At 36.9% G+C, this 23,502-nt stretch overlaps 2 protein-coding genes and 1 long non-coding RNA gene across 4 annotated transcripts in view; 1 reads left to right on the top strand and 2 right to left on the bottom strand.

The window, feature by feature from the left end:
- The first annotated feature begins 1,486 nt into the window (after window positions 1-1,486).
- On the top strand, window positions 1,487-9,431 carry prr33 (proline rich 33). The gene is made up of 3 exons (XM_082160416.1): window positions 1,487-2,125; window positions 2,401-2,446; window positions 5,934-9,431. The coding sequence occupies exon 3, from the start codon at window positions 5,949-5,951 to the stop codon at window positions 8,946-8,948; it is 3,000 nt and encodes a 999-aa protein (XP_082016542.1). The 5' UTR covers window positions 1,487-2,125; window positions 2,401-2,446; window positions 5,934-5,948; the 3' UTR covers window positions 8,949-9,431.
- lsp1a (lymphocyte specific protein 1 a) overlaps window positions 3,023-23,502 on the bottom strand; it is a 44,118-nt gene continuing 23,638 nt past the window's right edge. For both annotated transcript variants that reach the window (XM_082160466.1, XM_082160465.1), the window contains exons 7-13: window positions 22,462-22,505; window positions 21,556-21,637; window positions 21,108-21,248; window positions 18,961-19,059; window positions 12,377-12,469; window positions 12,148-12,256; window positions 3,023-5,769 (exon numbers count right to left, since the gene is read on the bottom strand). In XM_082160466.1, coding sequence (XP_082016592.1) covers window positions 5,744-5,769; window positions 12,148-12,256; window positions 12,377-12,469; window positions 18,961-19,059; window positions 21,108-21,248; window positions 21,556-21,637; window positions 22,462-22,505 — 594 coding nt within the window. In that variant the 3' untranslated portion in view covers window positions 3,023-5,743. The remainder of the gene's footprint in view (window positions 5,770-12,147; window positions 12,257-12,376; window positions 12,470-18,960; window positions 19,060-21,107; window positions 21,249-21,555; window positions 21,638-22,461; window positions 22,506-23,502) is intronic.
- Window positions 15,908-16,835, bottom strand: LOC309491150. The gene is made up of 2 exons (XR_014202942.1): window positions 16,624-16,835; window positions 15,908-16,570 (listed from the first exon to the last, which is right to left on the bottom strand). It is a non-coding gene; the product is annotated as an uncharacterized lncRNA (long non-coding RNA).

Here is a 23,502-nt window from a genome sequence, read left to right on the forward strand (position 1 = left end):
TCAAAAACAATGAAAATAGAAACTTTTTTATGCATATTAGCAGGGCAGGTAAAAATTTGAACTGGCCCGACTGGACCAGTAGAAAAAACCTTAGCGTTGAGCCCTGATATATTAAAGGCACAGCTAAATGTGAGATTTATTACAATGGGTTAATGTGAATATTGTTTTAAGTACACTTAAATTAAAAGTTGTTATATATTTTAAAGCCTATTAAATGTTAAAATTGCACATTAAAAATCCATTTAATAGAGACATCAGTGTCAGTGCTGGTATCAGTGATACTAACCCTTATTTATAGTGTATAGTAAAAAGATACCATTAAACAAATATTTATAATACACTGTATGTTGTTTCTGTGTTATTTTGGAGATGTAATGTGAAAGTATTACTCTATAAAATATATTAAAAACTTTAATATTTGGTGCGATTAATCACAATTAATTACAGAAAATTGTGCGATTAAGGCCACATCCACACGAAGCCAGAGCTTTTTCTATCCGATATTTTTTTTCCCGTTCCAAAAAAAAATTCCGTAAACACAGCGTCGTCTCAAGAAATATCTGCGTACACACGAAACCACTGAAACCGACTCAAAACGATGTAGTATACATGCCAGACCAGTATGTGGCGCTGTAATTCTGCCACAGACATACACTAAAAACGGAGAAGAAGACTTAAAGCATGCGCATAAACCTTGCGCGCTGTATACTATGGCTGTATACAACAATAATATTAGGCACAGTAGCTTCTTTTTTTCTTTTCTTTTTTCTTTTTTAAACAAGAACTTTGTTGAACAATATGAAAAACCATAAATGTTGTTGCTGTGACTTAACGGTGTCTGACTAGTTGACACTTGGTGTGATGACATCATCGTTTCACAAAATGTACGGATTGGCCGTACACACGAAAACGCAAAGGCGGCGTTTTCAGATTTATCCACTTTGGGACCCGGTTTAAAAAAATAGCGGTTTCAGTGTCCGAAAACGCCGGATCCGTGTGGACGAAACGCCAATACGATAAAAAATGTATACGTATACAGCGAAACGCGTCTCCGTGTGGACAGGCCCTAAGTCGTTTAAAAAAAAAAAAATTATTGATTGGCAGCACTAATTTAAATATGAAACCGCTCACACCACTCTGCATACAGAGGATTTGTAAATTTCACCAGTTAGTTACATTCTGAAATGTGCTGTTTAGAGTTTCATGTTGGAGAGACGCTAACAAGTCAGTCACAGTGTTCTCTTATATTGTAAACAAGTGTAAATTTCAACTTCATCATTTATGTCAGAAGGATTGACGTCTGTCATGTAACACATGAGCTTACTGGTGTAATCATATCAGTCTGGCTTTTTATTCCAACCCTTACTCCTTGCCAGAGGCTTCCATAAATATTTGGTGTGTTCACGGGATTAAGTTTCAACTTAAATTGAAGAAAAGTTCAACTTAAAAAGTTTAATCACACTTGATGCTTGTTTGCACTACAACCTTTGACAATCAATATGAAATCTGAAAAATTCTGTTTCAAATATCTTGAGAAAGTGAAATGTCTTGCAAACGACAGTTCGCAGGGGTCTACTTTAAAGTCGACATCAACGGAATTTGCTATAGCTTTTTCTTCCCTATTGTGACGTATATCCGAGTGAAACTGCTTCTTGAACAAGAAAAAATAAATATAGGGCAGGACTTGATTTTGTTCATCAGGAATTGATTGGATGGTTGAATCGTTGTTTGCTATTTCTCCAGTTTCATGGTGACTTTACAGAGTTGACCTGTAATAGCCCTTTAAAGGAAACTGCTTCTTCTTCTTCTTAACTGTAGGGGGTGCTGTACTTATAGATGTGTAAATGAGGGTGTGCATCTGGTGTCATGGGGGAGGGGGGCACTTGGTAATATCTAAGGTGACCTGGATCCCCCCTGCTTCGCTGACGGTTCCCTCTACACCGTCACCAGTCAGTGTGCATTCTGAGTAACGGGCTCAGGGTTTTATTTTTGGACTGCTATGGAGCCTGTGCCTTCCATTTGAAGGAAGGGGGAATAGTTGAACTCAACATGAGTCTCCCGTTCTGACAGTCCAAGCTGGGACAAGCAGGCAGCCGCCGGACACCCCTGAACAGCAGACACGCAGGTATAAAACCACAGCAAAACCGCTTGAAATTTGATTTCTGTCTTCTGGTTATTATTATATGAATACCTAGTGTGGAAGTGCATGCCATGTCTGTCCTTTGGGAAAAGGCATTAATAGCAGGCTAACTTTCTGTATCAGGGAGTGTAATATAACACTGTTAAAATTAAATTATACTACCAATATTTGTTTCAATGCAACCATATTTTATGTCTAATTTATATATGTCATTTTCTTTAAAATACAGTTGCATAATTCAAGTATGTTTATGTTTACAGGGGACCTTGTCTGAAGTGTTTTCAACTGTCTTACAGTCATCTCTTGGTAAGTTTTTTAAGCACACACATACAAGTGTGTTTTTTTTGTTTTGTTAAGAAGCAATTAGGCAGTGCATGATTTTACTGCTTTGCTATTCTCGCCCTTTCCTCTTTTGAACTTGCATCTTGGAAATTCTCCAAACTGCCCAGCCTACCAGGCCCTTAAAAGGATGAACTCCTCTCATATGTGTCTCTCTGGGCTGGAGACTTCTTTTACAAGCTCTTACAGGTGGCCTACATTTGAACTGTTGCAAAAGATTGTGTTATACGGACACGAAATAAGAAAAAAAAAAAAAGAAGAAAAAAAATATTTTTAAAGAATATTAGTAAAGAATATTAGCTCAGTTTTTGTATTTTGTAGTCAAATATCTAAACATTGTTAAATGTTAAGTTTTTTCCATAAATGCTAATAAACTCATGGATTCATATACATTATACTATATTATTGCACAAATTAGCCAGGAGAGGATTCATGAATATATTTTTTTAATAGTCCAGTAATAATCAATAATGTATGAAAGAGCATAAAAGCAGCTCTTTGATATATGATCTTGGGTTGTGCGTCAACAGACACCACTGAATCTGATTGGTAGTACATTTTCAGTGATTTATTATGTAATTTAATGTAGCTGTCCTACCTATGGCTAAAGCAGTGGCTGCCCCCCTTGGCATTGGTTTACAGTGAGGGTGGAGAGTGGCACCACACTCTGTGACATAGAGCAGATTACTTGCTCATTTGCTTTCACCCTAAAATTAGGCTAAGGAGCCACCCTAGATTTGGGGTGGAAGTTTACTGCATGTGAATGTGTCATAAACTTGATTCCTACAAAATCAAAATTAAGAATCATACAAAATATCAAGAAAAAAACAAAACGTTAATGGAATATAAATCACATTCTTTTTTAACCATGATACCATTGGGTAGAAAAAAGTTCATAACTAAACAAACAGGATTATATTAATATTATAAATAAGTATAAATGGACTAATTCCAGTGTTTTCTTGAAAACCAAAAAGTGTAGTCAATTATGTGTTATGCAAAACGATGAACAATAGCAGAGAGGTAAATGAAAATCAATGTCATATTTGTAATAAAATATAACACGCCAAGGTGTAAAACAAAGATTGGTAATGACTTAAAAGGCATACGAATCAGATGCAGGAATTTGGAATATGTTTTGGGATTATTCTACTATTAATCTATTATTTTTTTAAAGTCTATATAAATGTAACAATGTGTCAGAGTATAAAAATAGCATAGAAAATCAATATAAAAACGTAGTTGACAAAAATCTTAACTATCTATTTGACGTTCACATTCAGTTCACACTCATACATTGTTAAAAGTTAAAAGTGGACATAATATTAGCACAAATACTGCAGAAAAATACTGAGGAAAAAAAAGAATTCAGAGAATAAGTTTTTTTTTTTTTTTTTTTTTTGTATATATGACAAATAGATTTTAAGAAAACATTAGAACATCAGAACATTAAAAAATTAAGCAATCATCAAAAATCAAAGACAGATAAGCATATACATTGTAATACATTGTATACATACATTGCAATTGTTTCTTCCTTATGTTGTTTTTTAGGTATATATATAAATATTAGGGGTGGGGGGGAAATTTGATTCACATGTGAATCGCGATTCTATCTTCTGCCAATTCGCATAGATTCACAAATTTCGAAAATCCATATTTTCGAGTGTTACATTACTTCAACTTCGCTGTACTACTTAAAGCTATTGACACATTAGAGTGTTATTAATTACAATAAGCCGCGAAAAAGGACTCAATGCGGTGCTCAGATGCTGCCTCTCAGATGCCTGCAATCTCGAAATCAGTTCTCTTTCACAGCTTATTGCGTTTGAATGGTAAAATACACACACAATTATGTCAAGATGCACATCGTGTGGAGTATTCACATAAACACAATCTGTTATGTCCTACATGAACATAGACAGTTGAAAGGAAATCGGATTTGTAACAGTATATTAGATCCGTGCATTTGTTCTTTGAGGGACAGCAACCTAATACGTTGCCATACGTTTATTAATCAAAAAACAAAAAAACAATTTTGGCTGAATCTCTTTTTCTTCTAGACCTATTAAACTGTCTTAAACTGTCTACTGCAGTCAAATAAGAAAAGTAATACAAAACCGTAAACTACAATCAAATCTTCATCGAATCGAAATTTGATTTAAAATCGAGAATCGATTTGAATGTAATCGTTTGTAACCAAAAGATTCCCACCCCTGATATATATTTATATATTTATATACAGTACAGGCCGAAAGTTTGGAAACATTACTATTTTTAATGTTTTTGAAAGAAGTCTTTAATGCTTTTCAAGGCTGCGTTTATTTGATTAAAAAACCAGAAAAAAAACAGTAATATTGTGAAATATTATTCTAACTTAAAATAATAGTTTTCTATTTGAATATACTTTAAAAAATAATTTATTCCTGTGATGCAAAGCTGAATTTTCAGCATCATTACTCCAGTCTTCAGTGTCACATGTGACATCCAGTCTATCACATGATCCCTTAGAAATCATTCTAGTGTTGGAAACAGTTCTGCTGCCTAATATATTTGATGAATAAAAGGTTAAAAAGAACTGCATTTATTCAAAATAAAAATAAAAATTAGAATAATATAAATCTTCTTTACTATCACTTTTTACCAATTTAACACATCCTTGCTGAATAAAAGTATTGATTTATTTAAAAAAAAAAAAAAAAAAAAAAATTACTGACCCAAAATTACTGACCAGTAGTGTATATTGTTGTTACAAAAGATTTATATTTTTTAAAAAATTGCTGCTTTTTTTTTTTTTTTTTTTTTTTTTTAACTTTTTATTCATCAAAGTATCCTAAAAAAGTATCACAGGTTATGAAAAAATATTAAGCAGCAGAACTGTTTCCAACTTTGATAATGAATCATCATATTAGAATGATTTCTAAAGGATCATGTGATAGACTGGAGTAATGATCCTGAAACATCAGCTTTGCATCACAGAAATAAATGATAATTTAAAGTATAATAAATTGAAAACCAATTGTTTTAAATTGTAATAAAATAACACAATATTACTTTTTTTTTCTATATTTTTGATCAAATAAAATAATGCTGGCTTGATGAGCAGAAGACACTTCTTTCAAAAACATTAAAAATAGTAATGTTTCCAAACTTTGGCCTGTACTGTATATATACACACAGTATATATATTAGTTGTGTGTGTGTGTGTTAATGTATATATGTTCTTGGTGAATCTGGAAAGATGCTATTGCTGAATTAAATTCCTCACAAGTCATCGCTGGATAATTCATCTGAAAGAAAAAGAAAACAACAGTATTAGTGAACAACAAAGCTTTTTTGCTGATTTATTTTAAAATTGTCTATTTTTGGAATGTTTTGCACTTTGTTACCATTATTAGCAAAAACAATCATTATTGTCATGTTCAAAGTACACAATATCTATTATTTGTTTCAGGGGGTTGACATATTTATGGCTGGCAATATCGCCAATGCTGCCCAGGCTGGCCTGCTATCCCAGCAGTACCCACCACCTTTGCATCCCAAACCTGGGAAAGAAAATGTCCGGCTCCAGAAACTTCTCAAGAAGACAGCCAAGAAAAAAGCTGCTGCCCAGGCCTCACAACCATCGGTCCCCTTCCGCTCAAGCCTCTCTCCAGTAAATGAAGCAAGCCCTGACCTGGAGCACAGTGATCACTCAACTCCTCCTAAAACTCCAGAGGCACCTTTCTATATTGGCACGGTACATCCGCGCTTTAACGTCCGACCACTGTATCAGCATGTTGCATCCCCTTATCCTCATCACAGAGGATTCACATATGGCAAGACAACAAGGTTTTCACCACAACCAAATGTGGCTCTGGGCCACAACACTCCCCAACACCTAGCTCCAGCATTTCCATACACAGCCTCACCAATACCAGGACTTGACACACATGCTACGGCTCCAATCACTATTCTGCATACTGCACAAAGAGCGGAAGTCAGCTCAACTCTTACCACCCATGTAATTACCTCTAAAACTCCAAGCCCTCAGCCAACTGTTTTGAATGTTTCTAGAACAACAAAACCATTGTTTGAAGTTCCTCAGATCACCAATTATACGGCAAAGTCAGCAGGTTTGATAACACCTTATGCATCACCAACAAGGAGTAAAACACCTACTGCAGAGATAATGAGAGGCCCAACACCAACATTTGAGGTTAGAAGGATAGTAACACCAACAGCGGAAATAAGAGACAGAACACCAACCAGAGAGATCAGAAGGGTTGTAACACCGACGCTTGAAATCAAGAGGATTACCCCAACTTCAGAATTTAAGAAAACCCAAACTCCAACTTCTGAAATCAAGAAAGAGACAATTCCATCTTCTGAAATGAAGAGGGTCAGTACTCCTGCTTCAGAGATTAAACAAAATGCAACACCGACACTCGAGACAAAACAAGGTACAACACTTGAGATAAAAGGGGTTGCAACACCAACTAGAGTAAAAACACCAACATATGACTTAACCTCAACAAAAACATTTTCAGGGCGACCCAAGACACCCTCGGGCACTGTGTCACGTGTTAGAGTATCTGTGATTGAGATTTCAAGACCAAATCCACTTTTATTTGCTGTCTCTCCTGTGCACATGGAGGGCAGAAGATCCAAAACGCCAACTTCAAGCTTGGTTGGTCCACATGATGAAATTCAAAAAATTTCAAATCAGGTGAATCACACCAATCATTCAGGAATATTTCAAAATGGGGACATAGATGTCAAATCAACTGAAGTCTTAAAAGAAAAACTAGATATTGCCACTTCAGAAAACCTATCAAAAGTCGAGTCATCAAAGCCAAAGACTCAAATACAGGAAAGCCCAAACCTTAATGCAAATCAACATCCAAAGCCTGAAACCCCAACGGCACCCAATGTTGAACTCGCACAGCCTGGCTTGTCTTCAGTTGGCAATCAAAGACCGTTATTTAGAGTCCCTCCATTTGCAGGTCAAAGACCCAAAACACCAACAGCACTTAAATCCCAACCAACATATTATGGTTTGACTCCCGCTGAATATGTTGCCCATGGAGGAATAAAGAGTTACTCGCCCAGTTTTAGCATTTCTACACCAACTGTACTACCAAGTGTAGAGGCAACTCATCTTCCAAAACAAGAACCAGTAGTACCTCAATCTGATGAAAATGTGACCATGACAAATGACAAGTCTAAGGTAAAGTCTAAAGAGCAAGGTAAAGACCAGCCACCTCAGTCTGTTGTTGTTAAAGATGAAACCACTATGGTAGCTCCACCTCCAGAAGTTCCAAAGGCAGCATCTAAACCAGAAGCTAACTCTGTAGAGGATGTCCCCAAGAAACCTGTGCCAAAAATTCCTGATGTTAAAATTCCAACCATTGTGGTATCTGTAGCTGACACACCACCATCAGAAGCAAAACCAAAGGCTATAAGTACTGTGACGCCAAGAGTCAGAACTCCAACCTATGGGTCTCCCAGACTTTCCCAAATGAAACCAACCCCTCCAGCTGTGCAAGAAACTCCTAAACCCGAAAGTAAGGCTGTGCCATTGCCGGACCTAGACATTGGAAAGCCAGCACTTCCAAAGCTGTCAAAAAGTAAAGTTAATGCTGAAACAACCAAAGTGCAAGAGAAGCCAACCGAGGCAAAAATATCTCTGTTAGAGAGGATTAAGAAGCAGAATCTTGCATCTGCTTCTTCTGAAAAACCTTATGAAAATGGAGAAGTTAAAGATGTGGTTAAGCCTCTGGCTAAACCAAAAGAAGACCAAAAGCACCTTGAAACAAAGGACACTGAACATGTAAAGGTTGAAAGAGGGGAGAAAAAAGCTGGTCCCCAACAAGTGATCAAGCCTACAGGTGAAAAGGAGGAGGGTGAAGGTTCTTCCCTATCTGCAGAACCTCTCTTGAAGGTGATGCAGAAACCAAAAGGCATGAAGTCAAAACTCAGTGGCTGGTCTCGCCTTAAAAAACACATGGTGGTCGAAGCAGAGGAACCCAAGTTTCCAGAGGCGGAGCCTGGATCAAAGAATGATGTCCATGCCAGTGCTGATCAAAATACAAGTGAAATGCAAAACAAGTCTGAAGACGAAGATAAGCTTAGTGAGAGCCAGGACAGTAAAGACTCCCCTAGGGCAGCAAAGATGTGGGATGCTGTCCTCTTCCAAATGTTCTCCACCAAAGAGAACATAATACAACAAATTGAATCCAATAAAACTGAGGAGCAAAAGAAGATGGAGGCAGGACAGAAGACAGAAAAAGAGATTCCCTCATTTGCGCAGCGTTTGCCAGTTCTCCTGTACAGCCCACGGTTTGATGCCAGAAGACTAAGAGAGGCAGCTTCTCGACCAGCAACAAAGATTGCAACAGTTTTTGAAATGGGACTCATAGGCCGCAAAAATAAAGACGAAGAACCAAAAGACTTTAATAGAACAGCCAAAGGCTTCAGTACTTATTAAACCAGTGAAATCTAACTGGATAACATAAAAAATAACAGGCAAGGATGTTGTTAGCTGTCATTGCAATTGTAGAGTTCTGTTTATTATCTCACACAATTCTTTCCCTAAAACTTTTAATTTTATAACTTTATAACAGGTCAGTTTGTAATTAAATTAAATTAAATGACTCTTTGTCAAATGCACAATAACCAGTTTGCAGTACTAAAGTAATTGCCCACTTGTCAGTTGGCATTAGCCATTTAAGTTAATAAGAATAATGAATAAAGAAAATAAAAAAATCTTATCTTTTTGAAAGTTTTAAATTAGTTTTTTCCTTAAGACTTTCAAAACTTATCTTGACATTTTTTATAAGCATGTCAAATATGGTCATATTTTAATAATACGTGCATCCCTGAACATCTTTGTCAAAAAAACCCCCAAAAAAAACATTTCGAAATGAAAAAAAAGACAAATAATGACTCCAGCCTGCCACAAGACACAAAATCTAAGAAAATCAAGAAACTGTATTGGGTATACAAATATGAAATCTACAAATATTAAGTTATCTTACGGCATTCTTTTTTTAACATTACAATAAAAAGCACCACACCATTTTCATAGCAAAATTAGTTTACAGCCAAATGTAGCTTAATGAAGGATCACAGTTATGGAAAACAGCATAAAAAGTATTGTGAATATAAGCCATATATATATACATACATTTTTTTATTCTTCTTGTCGATCTTTAAAGATAACATGGTGTCAAGGCCAAGGGACAAATTGCTATTGTATGTTTTTTTTTTTTTTTAAGGTGTATGAACAATTGAGTGTAAGTTTTAGGTGGATGGGCAAAGTGGAACTGGTTAACAGTGGAAGAAAGAATTAAGAGATAGTATAAGAGAGATGTAAACAGTAAGTATGCTAAGTTTTGGAATTTGTTCTAAGCCTTATTAGTACTGAAAGCAAGGCATGGTGCACTCTGCCGATTGCATACTTGGTGCTCAGTGTTGACAAATAGCTTTCACTGATGGAGCCCTAAAATGGGCTTTACAAACCTTAAATATAAATGCTCTGGTTTTTCCATGTGATTAGATGAATAACAGTGAATTCTGATTGCCAACTCATGCATGTTCTCATTTCAGGCTTAGGTAATGTTAAGTTGTAGGCTTGGCCTTTTTTGCATGTTTGTCTTTTGTTGCAGAAACCGTCAGACTGAGAATATTTTCTCTTTACTGGCAGTGATGTGTATAATGCTTTGCATTCTAAGCTGCACTGTACTAGATTTAATGTTATTTTATATTTTTTTCTAATAAAATACCTGTTTTAAGAGATTATATTATTATTATTATTATTTTGTATTACATCACTTTTATGGCACTAGCCATTGAATGAAAACATTTGCATTGTGTTAGCAGCTTACTGTGATTTGTTTGAGATGCAAGTGTCAAATATATGATCAAACAGTCATATGAAAATCCTGCAGATTGCAAGGTTAACATAAAGTTTTAAATTATTTTCAGGTATAGCCTATTTTTAACAGGCATTATATTAGCTCTCCATAGTTTAGTTTAGATATCATACATTAGTCTTCTTAAGTGCTTATGTTATATATGTAGTGTCAGGCTTCGCAAACTTTTATCGTAAGATATGAACCCGACTGTAATTCCACAACATAAGTAACCGTATTAATTCTAATGCCTGATCTGTGGTCAGTGATTTCTGATATGTAAGGATTCATGTACAGGCAGACGTTCTTTGTCTCATAATTTTTTTTTTGCTGTCTATGCATCTGTAAATCAAGCTAGTGACTAAACGGTCAACTTCACATTATTTCTCTTAATAGCGTTAAAATAATCTGTTATTTAAATTGTTATTAATTTACATACAGAAAGTAATCAAAGAACCCTCCCTTTATAATCGCTGGAGCTGTCAATAACACAACGCGAGTTTATACGTTTATCAGAGTTCTGGACTCTCACCAAAACTCCCATTATAATCAATGATGCTGTCTACACTGAACAATGAATCTCTTATTTACATCATGTTTGCACTGTTGGTTATGATGAAAGCATTCATTACGAGTGCAGAAATTGAGTTGTAATGACGAGATCACTGCATGCATGCACTCAACAGACATGTCTGTCATCGGCTACAATGCTCATTGCTGCAACCTTTCATGCGACGGCAGTAGATCGTCTATATATAACACTATAATTAACACTTTTCATGATTAATTAATCTCGACATCTGTAACAGTAAAAACGTAAACATTTTCGAGAGAGTTCCAGATGTACAACACCAATTCTAAAAAAGTTGGGGCGTTGTGTAAAATGTAGATAAAAACAGAATGCAAAGATTTGCAAATATCATAAACCCTTATGTTATTCACAATAGAACATAGAAAACATCAAGTGTTTAAACTGAGGAAATTTACCATTTTAAGAAAAGAAAAAAAGGTAATTTTGAATTTGATGCCCATTCAAAAAAGTTGGGACGGGGGCAACAAAAGGCTGGAAAAGTAAGTGTTACTAAAAAGAAACAGCTGGGGGGAACATTTAGCAACTAATAAGGCTAATTGCAACAGGTCAGTAACATGATTGGGTATAAAAAGTGTATCTAGAGACTTCTCTCAGAAGTAAACAACATTTATCTCCCAAAACTCCATGCAACTGGTCTCCTCAGTTCCCAGACGTATACGGACTGTTGTAAAAAGAAGAGTGGTTGGTACACAGTGGTAAACATGGCCCTGTCCCAACTTGTTATGGTCAACAAATTCAAATTACCTTATTTTATCCTTAAAATTTTACATTTCCTCAGTTTAAACATTTTGTTTATGTTCTTTTGTGAATAAAATATGGGTTTATGCAATTTTCAAATTGCATTCTGTTTTTATTTACATTTTACACAGCTTTTTTGGAATTGGGCTTGTACTTATTTAATATGCAAAATGCTATAGCCAATCATAGCAGTGGGCATTTACATTGATGTCTCACAGCAGAGACGCTCCTTCCAACAGAGTGTTCAAATTATAGGACTAAAGTCAGGGTAGAAAAATCATACTAACATTATAAGCACACCTCAGGAAACATGAAATAAAAAAAAAAATTCATGACCCATTTAAACGTTCTCACAAGGAGTAATTTTCTACAGAGTTGTTCTTTTAATTTAAAAAGCTTTCATATTTGAGATTTATTATGTAAAATAGTAGAATGTGTCTCACTTGGTTTTCCACTTGGGTAGACACTGTAACGATCACCTTCATTGGGAATCTTGTTGTATTTGCCATGGCCTGTCACAACAAACTTGTACCGTTTACCTGAGGAGGAGCCCTAAAAATATAAAAGGTGAGTAAAAGAAATATTAGAGAAGGGCATTAAGCAAGTGGCTCATTCTCAACCTATTTTTTATGACTTTGAGGTTTATTAATACAAGATTCTTTGAATATTTACCTTTCCTCCCAGTCCTGGCTTCTCTGCCGCCAAACCTTCTCCAATAATTTCCCACATGTTCTTTTTCTGAAGAACATCTCCAGGTTTAAGATCCTGTGAATGAACATTAGAAGGAACAATAAACATTGCTGAGAATGACTTTATTCTCCTAAATCTGCTGTTTTATTCCTGGCTATAGCACCCTTTTATTGAATAGTTCACCTGAAATTTAAAGACCCACTCCGATGAAAATCATGTTTTTCTAGGTGTTAACATGTTCTTGTGGCATTTTTCTTATGCTAGAGGACATATCTTGAGAAAAATAAGCTCAAAGTTGTATTTCTGAGTATTTCTGCATTCAAATGGCTGTGAATCAGTAGCAGACGCTAAAATGCCGGCTAAAATAGACTGGAGTTGTGACGTAGTAACTCCACTGGGCGGGGCCCGCCCGGTCAGGTTCTGAGGAGTAGAGAAGACGATGGCGGATCAATACCTATGTGCGGTAGCGGGTTGCAATGCTAAAAGGAGAGATATTGGTATTAGCTTTCATGCTTTACCAAAACATGTTGCTGTGAGAGATGAATGGATTACGTTCCAGGGTTCCAAACTGCGACCATTTTTTGAGAATGTGCGAGTTAAAATTTGATGTGGTCGCATTTGTGCGAGTGCATGGTCATGTACTACTCAGTTAAATTCACGCATGGATTTTCCTGCATTGAACTTGTTTTAGCGCCCGCCAAAGTGAATTTTTGTCCCGCCAAAGTCTTATTTGATCGGTGAGTAATGTAGATGAACTGCTGCGCTTGTGACAGGACATGTTTATAACTGAAAGAACGAGCAGAGAGAGAGACCCGGACGCGCGCGCGCGCACTCTCTGTCTTCGGAGCCAGGCGAAAATGTAAACAAGACCTCACCTTTCAAGACCTTTTCTCTCTCCCTCGCACATATTAATCAAAATAAATCGACACGGCGGTAAAAGGTCGGAAGACCAAAGTTTCATGTGGAGCATTCGGAGATTTTTTTTTCTTTTTCTGAATTGCCGCTGGGTGTGAATTGTGCTAAATAAGTTGCCTTATCTTCTCTGAAAAGCGTTCCGGACATTCAGCTGACATAAAACAACACTTTAATTAAATGAAAAAAACTATCCAGTGATGAAATGTTTTCTGTGTTGACAGAAAGAAAGAAAGACAGAAAGAGGCTGTTGCTGCCTATGTATCTCGCTTCAGCCAACGGCTCCGCCCACAACGCAGAGGCGAATTGCTAATGAGCTACTGCCGCTCTGCTGAAGCGAAGTCCCAGAAAACGGCACAGGTTTTGTGATTTTGGCTAAAAACGGCATAATCATCATTTAAAGACCACTGAGAATGTTTAAAAATAGCTCAAAATATGATCGGAGTGGGACTTTAAGACGTTGTTCACTAAATGAATGACTAGATCATTTAGTGAGTTGAACTCAAGAACGTCTCTGTTACGACAGTAACCCTGGCTCCCTGAGAAGGAGGGGAAAAGAGGGGATGCTACACAGAGATAAATATGACCCTGTCCCAACTTTTTTGAGACATATTACTGCCATCAAATTCAAAATGACCTAATTTTTTCCTTTAAACGGTACATATCTACAGTTTAAACATTTGATATGTTTTCTATGTTCTTTTGTGAATAAAATATGGGTAACGTTCACTTTCGAGGGAACTCTACGCATGCGTCAGAATGTTGGCCCTGTCCCAACAGAATGTTGATGCTATGAGAACAATAATACCATCTGTGCCATACTGACAAATGCATGTCATAGTGTGAATCATGACGACCACAGCCTAGGACATAAACACCTGAGACCCTGGTGTAGAGTCTTGATCCAGGCTGTAAAATCTGATGAATGTGTGTGGAGAGGCCCAGCCCGCTGCATCATACACTTGGAGAGAAACTCCTGACAGCAAAGCCTAAGATGCTGCCGTACTCCTAATAGAATGGGCCCTCAAAACTAGAGGCAACGGAAGGTCATGTGCCTTATAAACCATAGAGATAGCCTCAACAGCCAATTTGTTTATTCTCTGCTTGGACATCGAGGAACCTCACCTGGGTAAAACGGCAGTCTTAAGCCACTGAGCTGACCGGTGGATGTAACACTCAAGAGCCCTAACACGGAAAAGCACATTAAGCTTCTCTTGGTCTGAAATGGAGGATGATGAAAGGCCTGCAAGACTACTGAGTGTGCTACATTAGTTGGAACTTTAGGGACGTAGCCTGGTCTAGGGTGAGGGATTGCTTTAACCCTACCAGGAGCAAACTCTAGGAAGGGGGAGGCAACAGAGATGTAAAAGCATGCAAAAAAAACAATTTTAAGAGTAAGGAACTTCTCTGAAATAGTTCCAATAGGTTCAAAGGGGGCCTGGGACAGCCCCTTTAAAACACAACCAAATCCCCGACCGTGACTCTTGCATATACAGCAGGCCTTAACCTCAATGTGCCACGAAGGGAACGAGATACCAGATTGTGTCACCCCAAAGATCCATCTCCCAAAGGTGCGTGGTAAGCAGCTATGGTGGAGGGGTAAACTAAAGGTAAACCTTCAGCCTGGAGGGGGAAAGACCAGCAGAAAAACGATTCTGAAGGAACTGCAGCACTGAATCAACCGAGCAGTACACTGGGTCCAACTGACGTTCTCTGCACCATAAATATATAGTGTAATATAGCTAAGACTTTTCACTTTAAAAGCGTATAGTTTCACCGTGGAGGGAGCTTTTAGAATTTAAGATGGTCTCAACAACCTCAGTTGAAAAAACAGAGTTCAGGAGTTGAACCTTCTCAGAGGTCAGAGCCACAACTTCCACATATCCATCCGGGGATGATAGATTGTGCCCCCAGCCTGTGACAAAAGGTCACTCCTGAGGGGAAATCTCCCAAGGAGAACCATACAGGAGAGACAACAGGTCTGTGAACCATGCTTGGGCCGTCCAGAATGGGGCTACTAGCAGTAGACGAACTCTGTCCTGGCGATTGGTGGAGATACGTATAGGAGCAGCCTCTGCCCTGTCTGCAGCATGTCATCTAACCCCAGTGGAGCTGGATGCATGAGGGAAAACCAGAGCAGACAGTGCGTCATCTCTTCGGATGTGAATAAGTCCACTTCCGCCTGGCCTAACTTCCTCCAAATCAACTCCAACGTCCATAGCCGTGGGAACGTTTTTTGAGCACAGGGTCAAATAACTTGCCCACCTCCCCCACCGTTGTTTTGCAAAATAGTTCAGTTGGACACAGAAGCATTGCAGAGACGCAGGAGTCACGTGACGAGAGTTTGTCTGTTTTACAGTTGTTGTTTTCATTAAAAAAAATATGAATGAACCACGAAAGTAAGGGGAAGATCTTTTGTGTGTGTTACTGTGGGTATATATCATCTGTCTTATTCATTTTGTTAATAAGAGTTTGATGTTAAATATAAGTAAATTTGTCATTGTACTATTTTATTGGTGATGTTTTCATTAATAATTATGAACCGCAAAATAAGCACTAGTTTTAAAGTAAGGAAAAAATCAAAGACCTTTCATTTATTTGTGTTACAACGCGGGTATACCATGTCTTTAGTCTTATTTGTTTTGTTAATAAAAGTTCTCTGTTATATAACCGAGTTTGTCATTGCATTATTTTATTGTTGTGTTTTTTCATTAAAAGTAACATTGAATCAACCTTTAGCATTTGTTTTGTTCCAAGAAAAGGAAAGATCTAACGTTAAAGATTAAAATAAGCGCTACAGATCTGGAGCGTCGTTAACATATATTTTCTTGTATAATATGCAGTGTAATCGGTAACACCAGCGTTGTTACAAGTTTATTAATCAATAGGGGAATTTCCTCATTGGCATATCCCTATGTGTACAGCCTAGAGATGCTTAAGTAAAGTGTTTATAAATTACCAGAATACGAGATTAGTTGCTGCTGAGGGACAATAGACTCTTGCTCTTTGCATTGACAGTGATGGTTGTTAATTCCTAATGTTGGCTACAGACATGTTACAGGTTTACTGTTGACCACATATTGTAACGTTATAGGCTTCTTAAGGCCAGCAAAAAAAAAATATATATATATATATATTTTTTTTTTTTACTTTTACTTTTACTTTTAAGTTGCATTTGATTGGTTCTTTTTCAATCTCAATTTTTTTTTATTATTGAGAGGTTTGCACAAGAGTTAGCTGTAAACTTTGCAAACATTAAACTTGCTGAAATTGCTTTGGTCTGCTCTGGAAGTGCTCCGTTAGCTCTGCTAAACTACAATTACTAAAACCGAAACTAAATATATAAAGACTAAATAGAACGGTGTTAACAAAATAAAAACTAAACTAAATTGAAATGTATTGCAAATTTGAAAATTATATTAAAATAAAAACTCATTTAATTAATTTAAAAATGCAAAACTATAATAACCTTGGTATGGATTACTTTAATGATATTTTTATGGTGCTTTTGTGTCCTTTCAGAAAATGGAAATCTCCCCATTCATTGTAATTGCATGGAAGAGATACCAGCACAGGCTTCAGAATTGCTCGTTTTGTGTTCCACAGAAGAAAGTAAATCAAACGGGTTTGGAACAACGCGTTGGTGAGTAAACGATTGTTGGGTGAACTATTTATTTGATATAAACCAGGGGCTGTAAACTTAAAGAGACATAATCCTTATGTACTTAAGCATCACTTGATTAATGATTCATAGATATGGCTATGATGCTTTTGTGTAGCCTACAACAACCTTTTTTTTTTTTAAAGAAAGTAACAAGCAAGCAACGTTTTGTCTTCAAAAGTCCTTACATTTGATAGAAACAATGTTCATTACATCTGGATTTAATGATCTGAATGATTTTTCTTTAGACCTTAACCACTAACATTATAAAGCACATATCCACATCAGAGAATATTGCAGTTTATTTGAATGAATGAATGAAATCTTTATTTCGAACAATTAATAAATAATAATAAAATTAAACAAGACAGCAATGCGTATGAAATATCCATACAAATAAATAAACATTTATTTTTTCTTTTATTTTTTTTTAGCTTAATAATCAACCTGTTCGAAAAGGGATAGGTAGAAGCCCTAGGCTTATCAAGACCTACCCCCAGTAACTACCCAAACCAATTCACAATCGAACAAGATAAATCAAACATAACGTTTTTTAAATAATACAAAAAAACAAAAACAAACAAAAAAACTACTAAATTAAAATAATGCTTTATCTTAATATTAAGACAAAGAAAAAAGCATGAACAAAAACCATTATCAAGGAGCATTTACAACCATAATGAATTATCATTCACCCTCTCCACTTCTGTACTTATCAAAAATAAAACTTTTGTACCTTTTTTTAAATTGCAACATTAACACTTTGTTTGATCGAACTGCTCAGACCATTCCACAAAAGCACCCCACAAATCGAAATACACATACTTTTGAGTTTTGTCCGAGTCCTTTGTTGACTCAAATTTAAATCCCCTCTCAAGTTATAACCCCCAATCCTATCTGTGAATAACTGTTGTATGTTTCTAGGCAACTGTTTATTTATTGCTTTATAAATTAATTGAGCGGTCTTAAATTTAACAAGATCATTAAACTTTAGAGTGTGCAATTTTAAATATAGTAAATTAGTATGCTCATGATATCCTACCTTATTTACTATCCTAATTGCTCTTTTTTGTATTGTGCTTAATGTTTGTAAGGTGGTTTTGTAGGAGTTGCCCCATACTTCAACACAATAATTTAAATAAGGCAACACAAGTGAACAATACAAAATAAAAAGTGCTTTTTTACTCAATACATGCCTTGCTTTCCCCATTACTCCAGTACTCTGCGCTACTTTTGTTCTAACATATTTGATATGGGGTTTCCAACAAATTTTATGATCAAGAATCACACCCAAAAATTTATTTTCATACACTCTATCTATTTTAACATTATTAATCATAACTTTTACTTGTGTGTCGGTTTTGCGATTACCAAACAGCATAAATTTTGTTTTATCTAGATTTAACGACAATTTATTTAAGTCAAACCATATTTTTAACTTATTAACTTCTGATGTGACCACCTCCAAAAGCTGCTTCAGATTTCCCCCTGAACATGATATATTAGTATCATCAGCAAAAATCACAAATTTTAAGAGGTTAGTCACCCTACATATGTCATTTATGTACATAATAAATCATTTTGGACCCAATATTGACCCCTGTGGTACTCCACAGGTGATACTCAAGCACTCCGATTTGTATTCCCCCATTTGAACAAATTGTAGTCTGTTAGTTATGTAACTTTTCATCCAATCTAATGCAACTCCTCTGATACCATACTTTTCCAATTTATTGATTAACAAACGATGTTAATCGATTTGACATGATGATTGATGAACTGGATTTTGTGGAAAACAAGGGAAAAGAAGTGAAGTTGCTGTAGATCATTTTGCCACAAGGGGGCACTATAAATGCATTATTTTGTGATTTTACTTGATTACTATTGATATTTTTACTTTATTACGATCAGAATTTGTATTCCACCATGGGTCAAATACATTTAACTCCCCAGCCCAGTGGTTAACATTACCCAGGTTCATTAATAGACTCACAGATGGTGTGGAAGGGGAGTGTCTGTTCCCGCCTTCTGGACTTCCTTTCACCCAATGGTTGATCAGATTTGCTACTCCGACTTTCACAATGTCTGTATCCTAAAAATGTAAAACCGTACATAAATTAGGACACTTGCAAAAACGTATAAATAGCAATAATGAATTCATAAAGTTATGATTGATTTGGCTAATGTTACCCAAGACTTCCTACACAACAGCTCCCCACTGATGGATCTTTATGTGTGTCAGACTCTGGCAAACTGATAGTGTGTGTTTGAGTGTGAAAGTGTAAAGAACAGATGTTGTTCCACACTACATGACTACATGACCTATCTCACGCTGCTACACTCATGCCTCATGACCTCCATACTTACACAATCTTATTGTAATAATAGAAGAGCCCTGACATCTTTGTTTTCCCACATAATATTTAAAGGTATGATATGAAATAGCTGATTTCATATTAATTTGACTTTTTCTTTCATTTTTTCATTCACACAGACCTCCCATACAGATTTGAAATATATCATAAGTTGTGTTGGAACACTTTAATGATTTTATTGCGCTTGCATCTTGAAAGCTTCCCTTTCATTTTACTATAAGAACACCCAGTACTATATTCAGAATATCTGGGTTTTTTCAAACTACATAAAGGTAAGTGAAGTGAAGAGTTCCCTTTCAGTTCGGTCACGTTCGACGTAGTCGGATGTACTGTACTGATTGGGATCGCTTTGAGAGACCAATCTACTTCGAGTGTAATAAAACAAGCCAATGCACATTGGCATGCGATAATTGCATCAGCTGCTCTGCCTTGAAGCGCGAGTATATAATGATCAGCAGTTGCGTTGCATCTTTGCTTTTCACTTCGAAGCCGAGCAGTTGTAGGCTACTGTTCCTGCTCTGCAATCTTATCTTATCCCACAATAATGGTGTGTGTGCTCATGCTGAATTGGATTCAGACTTGACAGCCATGCTTTCCCGGGCTACTCTGGGGGTGCAGTGCGACATATAATCGCCTTGCCCCGCCCCCATGCCTTCCCGGATGTTTGTGAAAAACTTTGGCAGTATGGAAGCATTTTGGCGCCAATATGGCAAGCCAAACATGCCTTAATCTGCAGAAAACGTTTTTCCTCTCTCACTCACCCTCAATGATGGGGCGGCTGTGCTACTGCAGACCGCCCCTTCCCTGCATGTGATGGCCACCCTGCAAGTACAGTGGAAGGCCAAAACACTCATAATGCACGAGGGTAGTTCTGAGTCGGGGTTGAGCTGCGCATGGTGACTAACCATAATTAAAGTCACAGCCCTGGCCCTTGGCCAGATGATGTCCACCCTGGTGGTCCAGGAGCGCCCCCCTGGCTAAACCTTGCAGAGGTGCGAGACATCGCCAAAGTTCGCTTTCTCAGAAGGTGGCCTTTTTCGGTGACACTGTTGGAGACTGCCCAGCGGTTCTCCACAGTTCAGAAGTAGGCTGAGGTAACCAAGAACTTTCCCCGATGTGCTACCTGAGCCTCGGGGGCTGCCCCTCAGTCTATACGTCGCCAAGGGTGTCAGTCCCCTGCAAGAAAAAAAACCTCCACCACAGCCAGCTCTACTGTGACGTTGAGGCTTTCGCAGGAAGACGGCACCACCCGTTTCAGCAGCCCTGAGACGGGCGACCCAGAGTCAGCTGCTCTTCCCCAGAGGAGGAAGGTTAATTGGGATCCCAGTCAGTACGGTACATCCGACTACGTTGAACATGACTGAACTGAAAGAGAACGTCTCGGTTACGTATGTAACCCTTGTTCCATGTAGGAGGGAACGGAGCCGTAGTCCCGTCGCCACTATTGCTGGACCACCGTTGACTCCAGGCTCCGCTCGGCTCCTCAGCGGTAAAACAAAGATGCAATGGACCTTCTGCTCATTATATGCTTGCGCTGCGAGGTAGAGCAGCTGATGCAATTATCGCATGCCAATGTGCATTGGCTCGTTTTATTTCACTCGAAGTAGATCGGTCTCTCAAACCGATCCCAATCAGTACGCTACATCCGACTCCATCAGGGAAAGAGGGTTACATACGTAACTGACAAGTTTGCTACGTTTAGTAGGAAATGCCTTTTTTATTTTTTTATTTGTGGGAGTAAATAAATGACCGTCTGATTTCTGACCTTTGAGGGCATTCCTTTTAGGCTGGTTTGACTCCAGGCCTCTCCTGCTTCAAACAGATTTTTTTTGGAGGCCACCGGAGCAGAGACACATGGCATATCCACTACTACTGGCTTAGTCATCTTTGCTTCTTTAGACGAGATCTGAAACACATTAGGGCAGTCAGACTCAGTGAGTCAAGAGTGATGTATTGTTTCTAAGAAAATTCAAATTTAACAATAGACTGTCTCAGGAGGTAGAGATACTCTAAATATAAACATCTAATCCATTAGTTTAAATGCTGCCAGAGACAGGCCTGGTAGCCCTAAATAATGCTTTTACTAAGAGACTGTTCTTAAACCAGGCATTAGACACTAAAATAAAAAGTTGCTGTGCACACTTTGACTAGAAACTAATATATACCAATACATGAAAGCATAACATATATTAGGATGAGACTGTAAATTGAACCTCGATTGCATTTGTGTATTGTTCCAGTTTGCCATCAATCTTGGGCAGGAGTACGGGTCTCTGGGACTTCTTGAAACTGTTACTGTTTTCAATACAAAAATTCTTGATTGGTACATATGAACCAGTGTTGTTATTGTTAAATAAAATATATATATTTTTAAATCATTGAATAAAAAAACCACACAAAAAAAAATATATATATATATAAACTTGAAAATTAGAAATGTTGCATTGGCAGCTAACTGAAGTAGGTTTAAGTTAAGTAATATGATTACTAACTCTGATATAAAAATAAATTAAAGCTATATAGAAATATAAATAAAAAAATTGCCAAATGCACATTACAAGCTTAAACTAAAATTTAAATGAAAACTGAAAAAATAAAAGCTAATTCAAAATACTTATAAAAATATAACAGTATGTAAGTAATACTAGAAATAAAACTGAAATGCAAGCAAAATACATAAAAACATATTCAGTCTTATATAATGTGTATAGGGCTACTAATTGTACATATATAATATTTGCATTTAAAAGTTACAAAATTGCAACAAAAAAGGTGTAACATTTTTTACAATTATTATTTACATAGTGTCCTGAACTTTTTTGTGTATATTGGTGATAAGTCTTGTTTTAATCCACCACAATATCTTACTAGACATCAGGAAAAGCATACAGTCTGGTTAAAGTTAGCCGACCCATAAATCATTGCTGACAAGATGATGGACAAACAAAGTATTATAGTGACCTGTGCCACCCATGCCAATATTTACATTTAGACAACAGCCATTTTGCCAACATACTTGTAAGAATCAGCCATTTATAGCAGTCACTGAGGCCAAAAAGGTCAAGTGCATGCTTGTTTGCTGTGTCTTATTACAATGTTATGTTGTTGAATGAACTCACCTTTTCTTTAAAGATCGATTCAGTGATTCTGTTCTCTCTGTGATCTAGAATAAAAAAATAAAAAAAGTTTAATATTAAAAAAAGTTGCAAGCAGAGTTGGAAAAACAGTTCTGCAGTGATTAAGCAACAAAAGGTAGTCATTTACCCTCCAGTGAACTGTTACCTCGAGAATTGCTGTGACTGGATCATTCAGTCAGTGAATTGAACTCACTGGAGGGAAAAATATCAGTGAATAGACTTTAAGTTTAATGATTCATTTAAGATTGCTGGCGTGTCTATTTATGTGGTGGTTTGAATATTGGTTTTAATATAGTGCTGTTATTAATAATTGTTTGTGTGATCACTCTGCTTATAGAAGGTTGTGAAAGTCCCAAATCATCACTGCTGCATAGTTGCATTTTCCCAGTTGCCAAATATCTTAAAGTAATGATTACTTTAATTTCTGACGCTATGGCTTTTCTGCGCTGTGTCGGAGATGTTAGCGTGTCTCGGTCACAACATCATCCCTGCACAATCTAATCCATAATGCCTATGCTGTCATCCATTGTTTGCAGCATTGTCTTTTTCCTCTCAGTCTTAATGCCATTTTCTCCTCTGCTAAATAAACTCTTAATCCTCTTAAAAGTCCTCCTCCCTTCTCCTAACACTTTTTGACCTTAAGAGCTCTTTTAAGGGTTAAGATGCTTTGTGAATAACTTTTATCTTTACTAGGATCTTCTCGTTAATTTTAAGGGGAAACGCCCACATTTCTAAGGATTTTCTTAGAATTTTGTCACTAGGAGCAACTATTTGCACTAAGAATTTGCATGAATACGGGCCCAGGTCATTTAGAGGGTTTTACAAACGAAGACATAAGTCTTGTGAGGTCAAAATGTCATTTTAATGTCAATTAAAATGACTGTGGTAGAAAGAAGAATGAGGCCAAACAGATGGTGGGTGCAATTGTAAATATGAATTTGCCCAATTTTGTCCCAGTCATTTCTCATTTCCTCAGACTAAGTGTCCCTTGTGTTGCTGTTGAGCCCGCTGGCTTTTTAACCT

Source organism: Leuciscus leuciscus, assembly GCF_965113295.1.
Source record: "Leuciscus leuciscus genome assembly, chromosome: 25".
Lineage (NCBI taxonomy): Eukaryota > Metazoa > Chordata > Actinopteri > Cypriniformes > Leuciscidae > Leuciscus > Leuciscus leuciscus.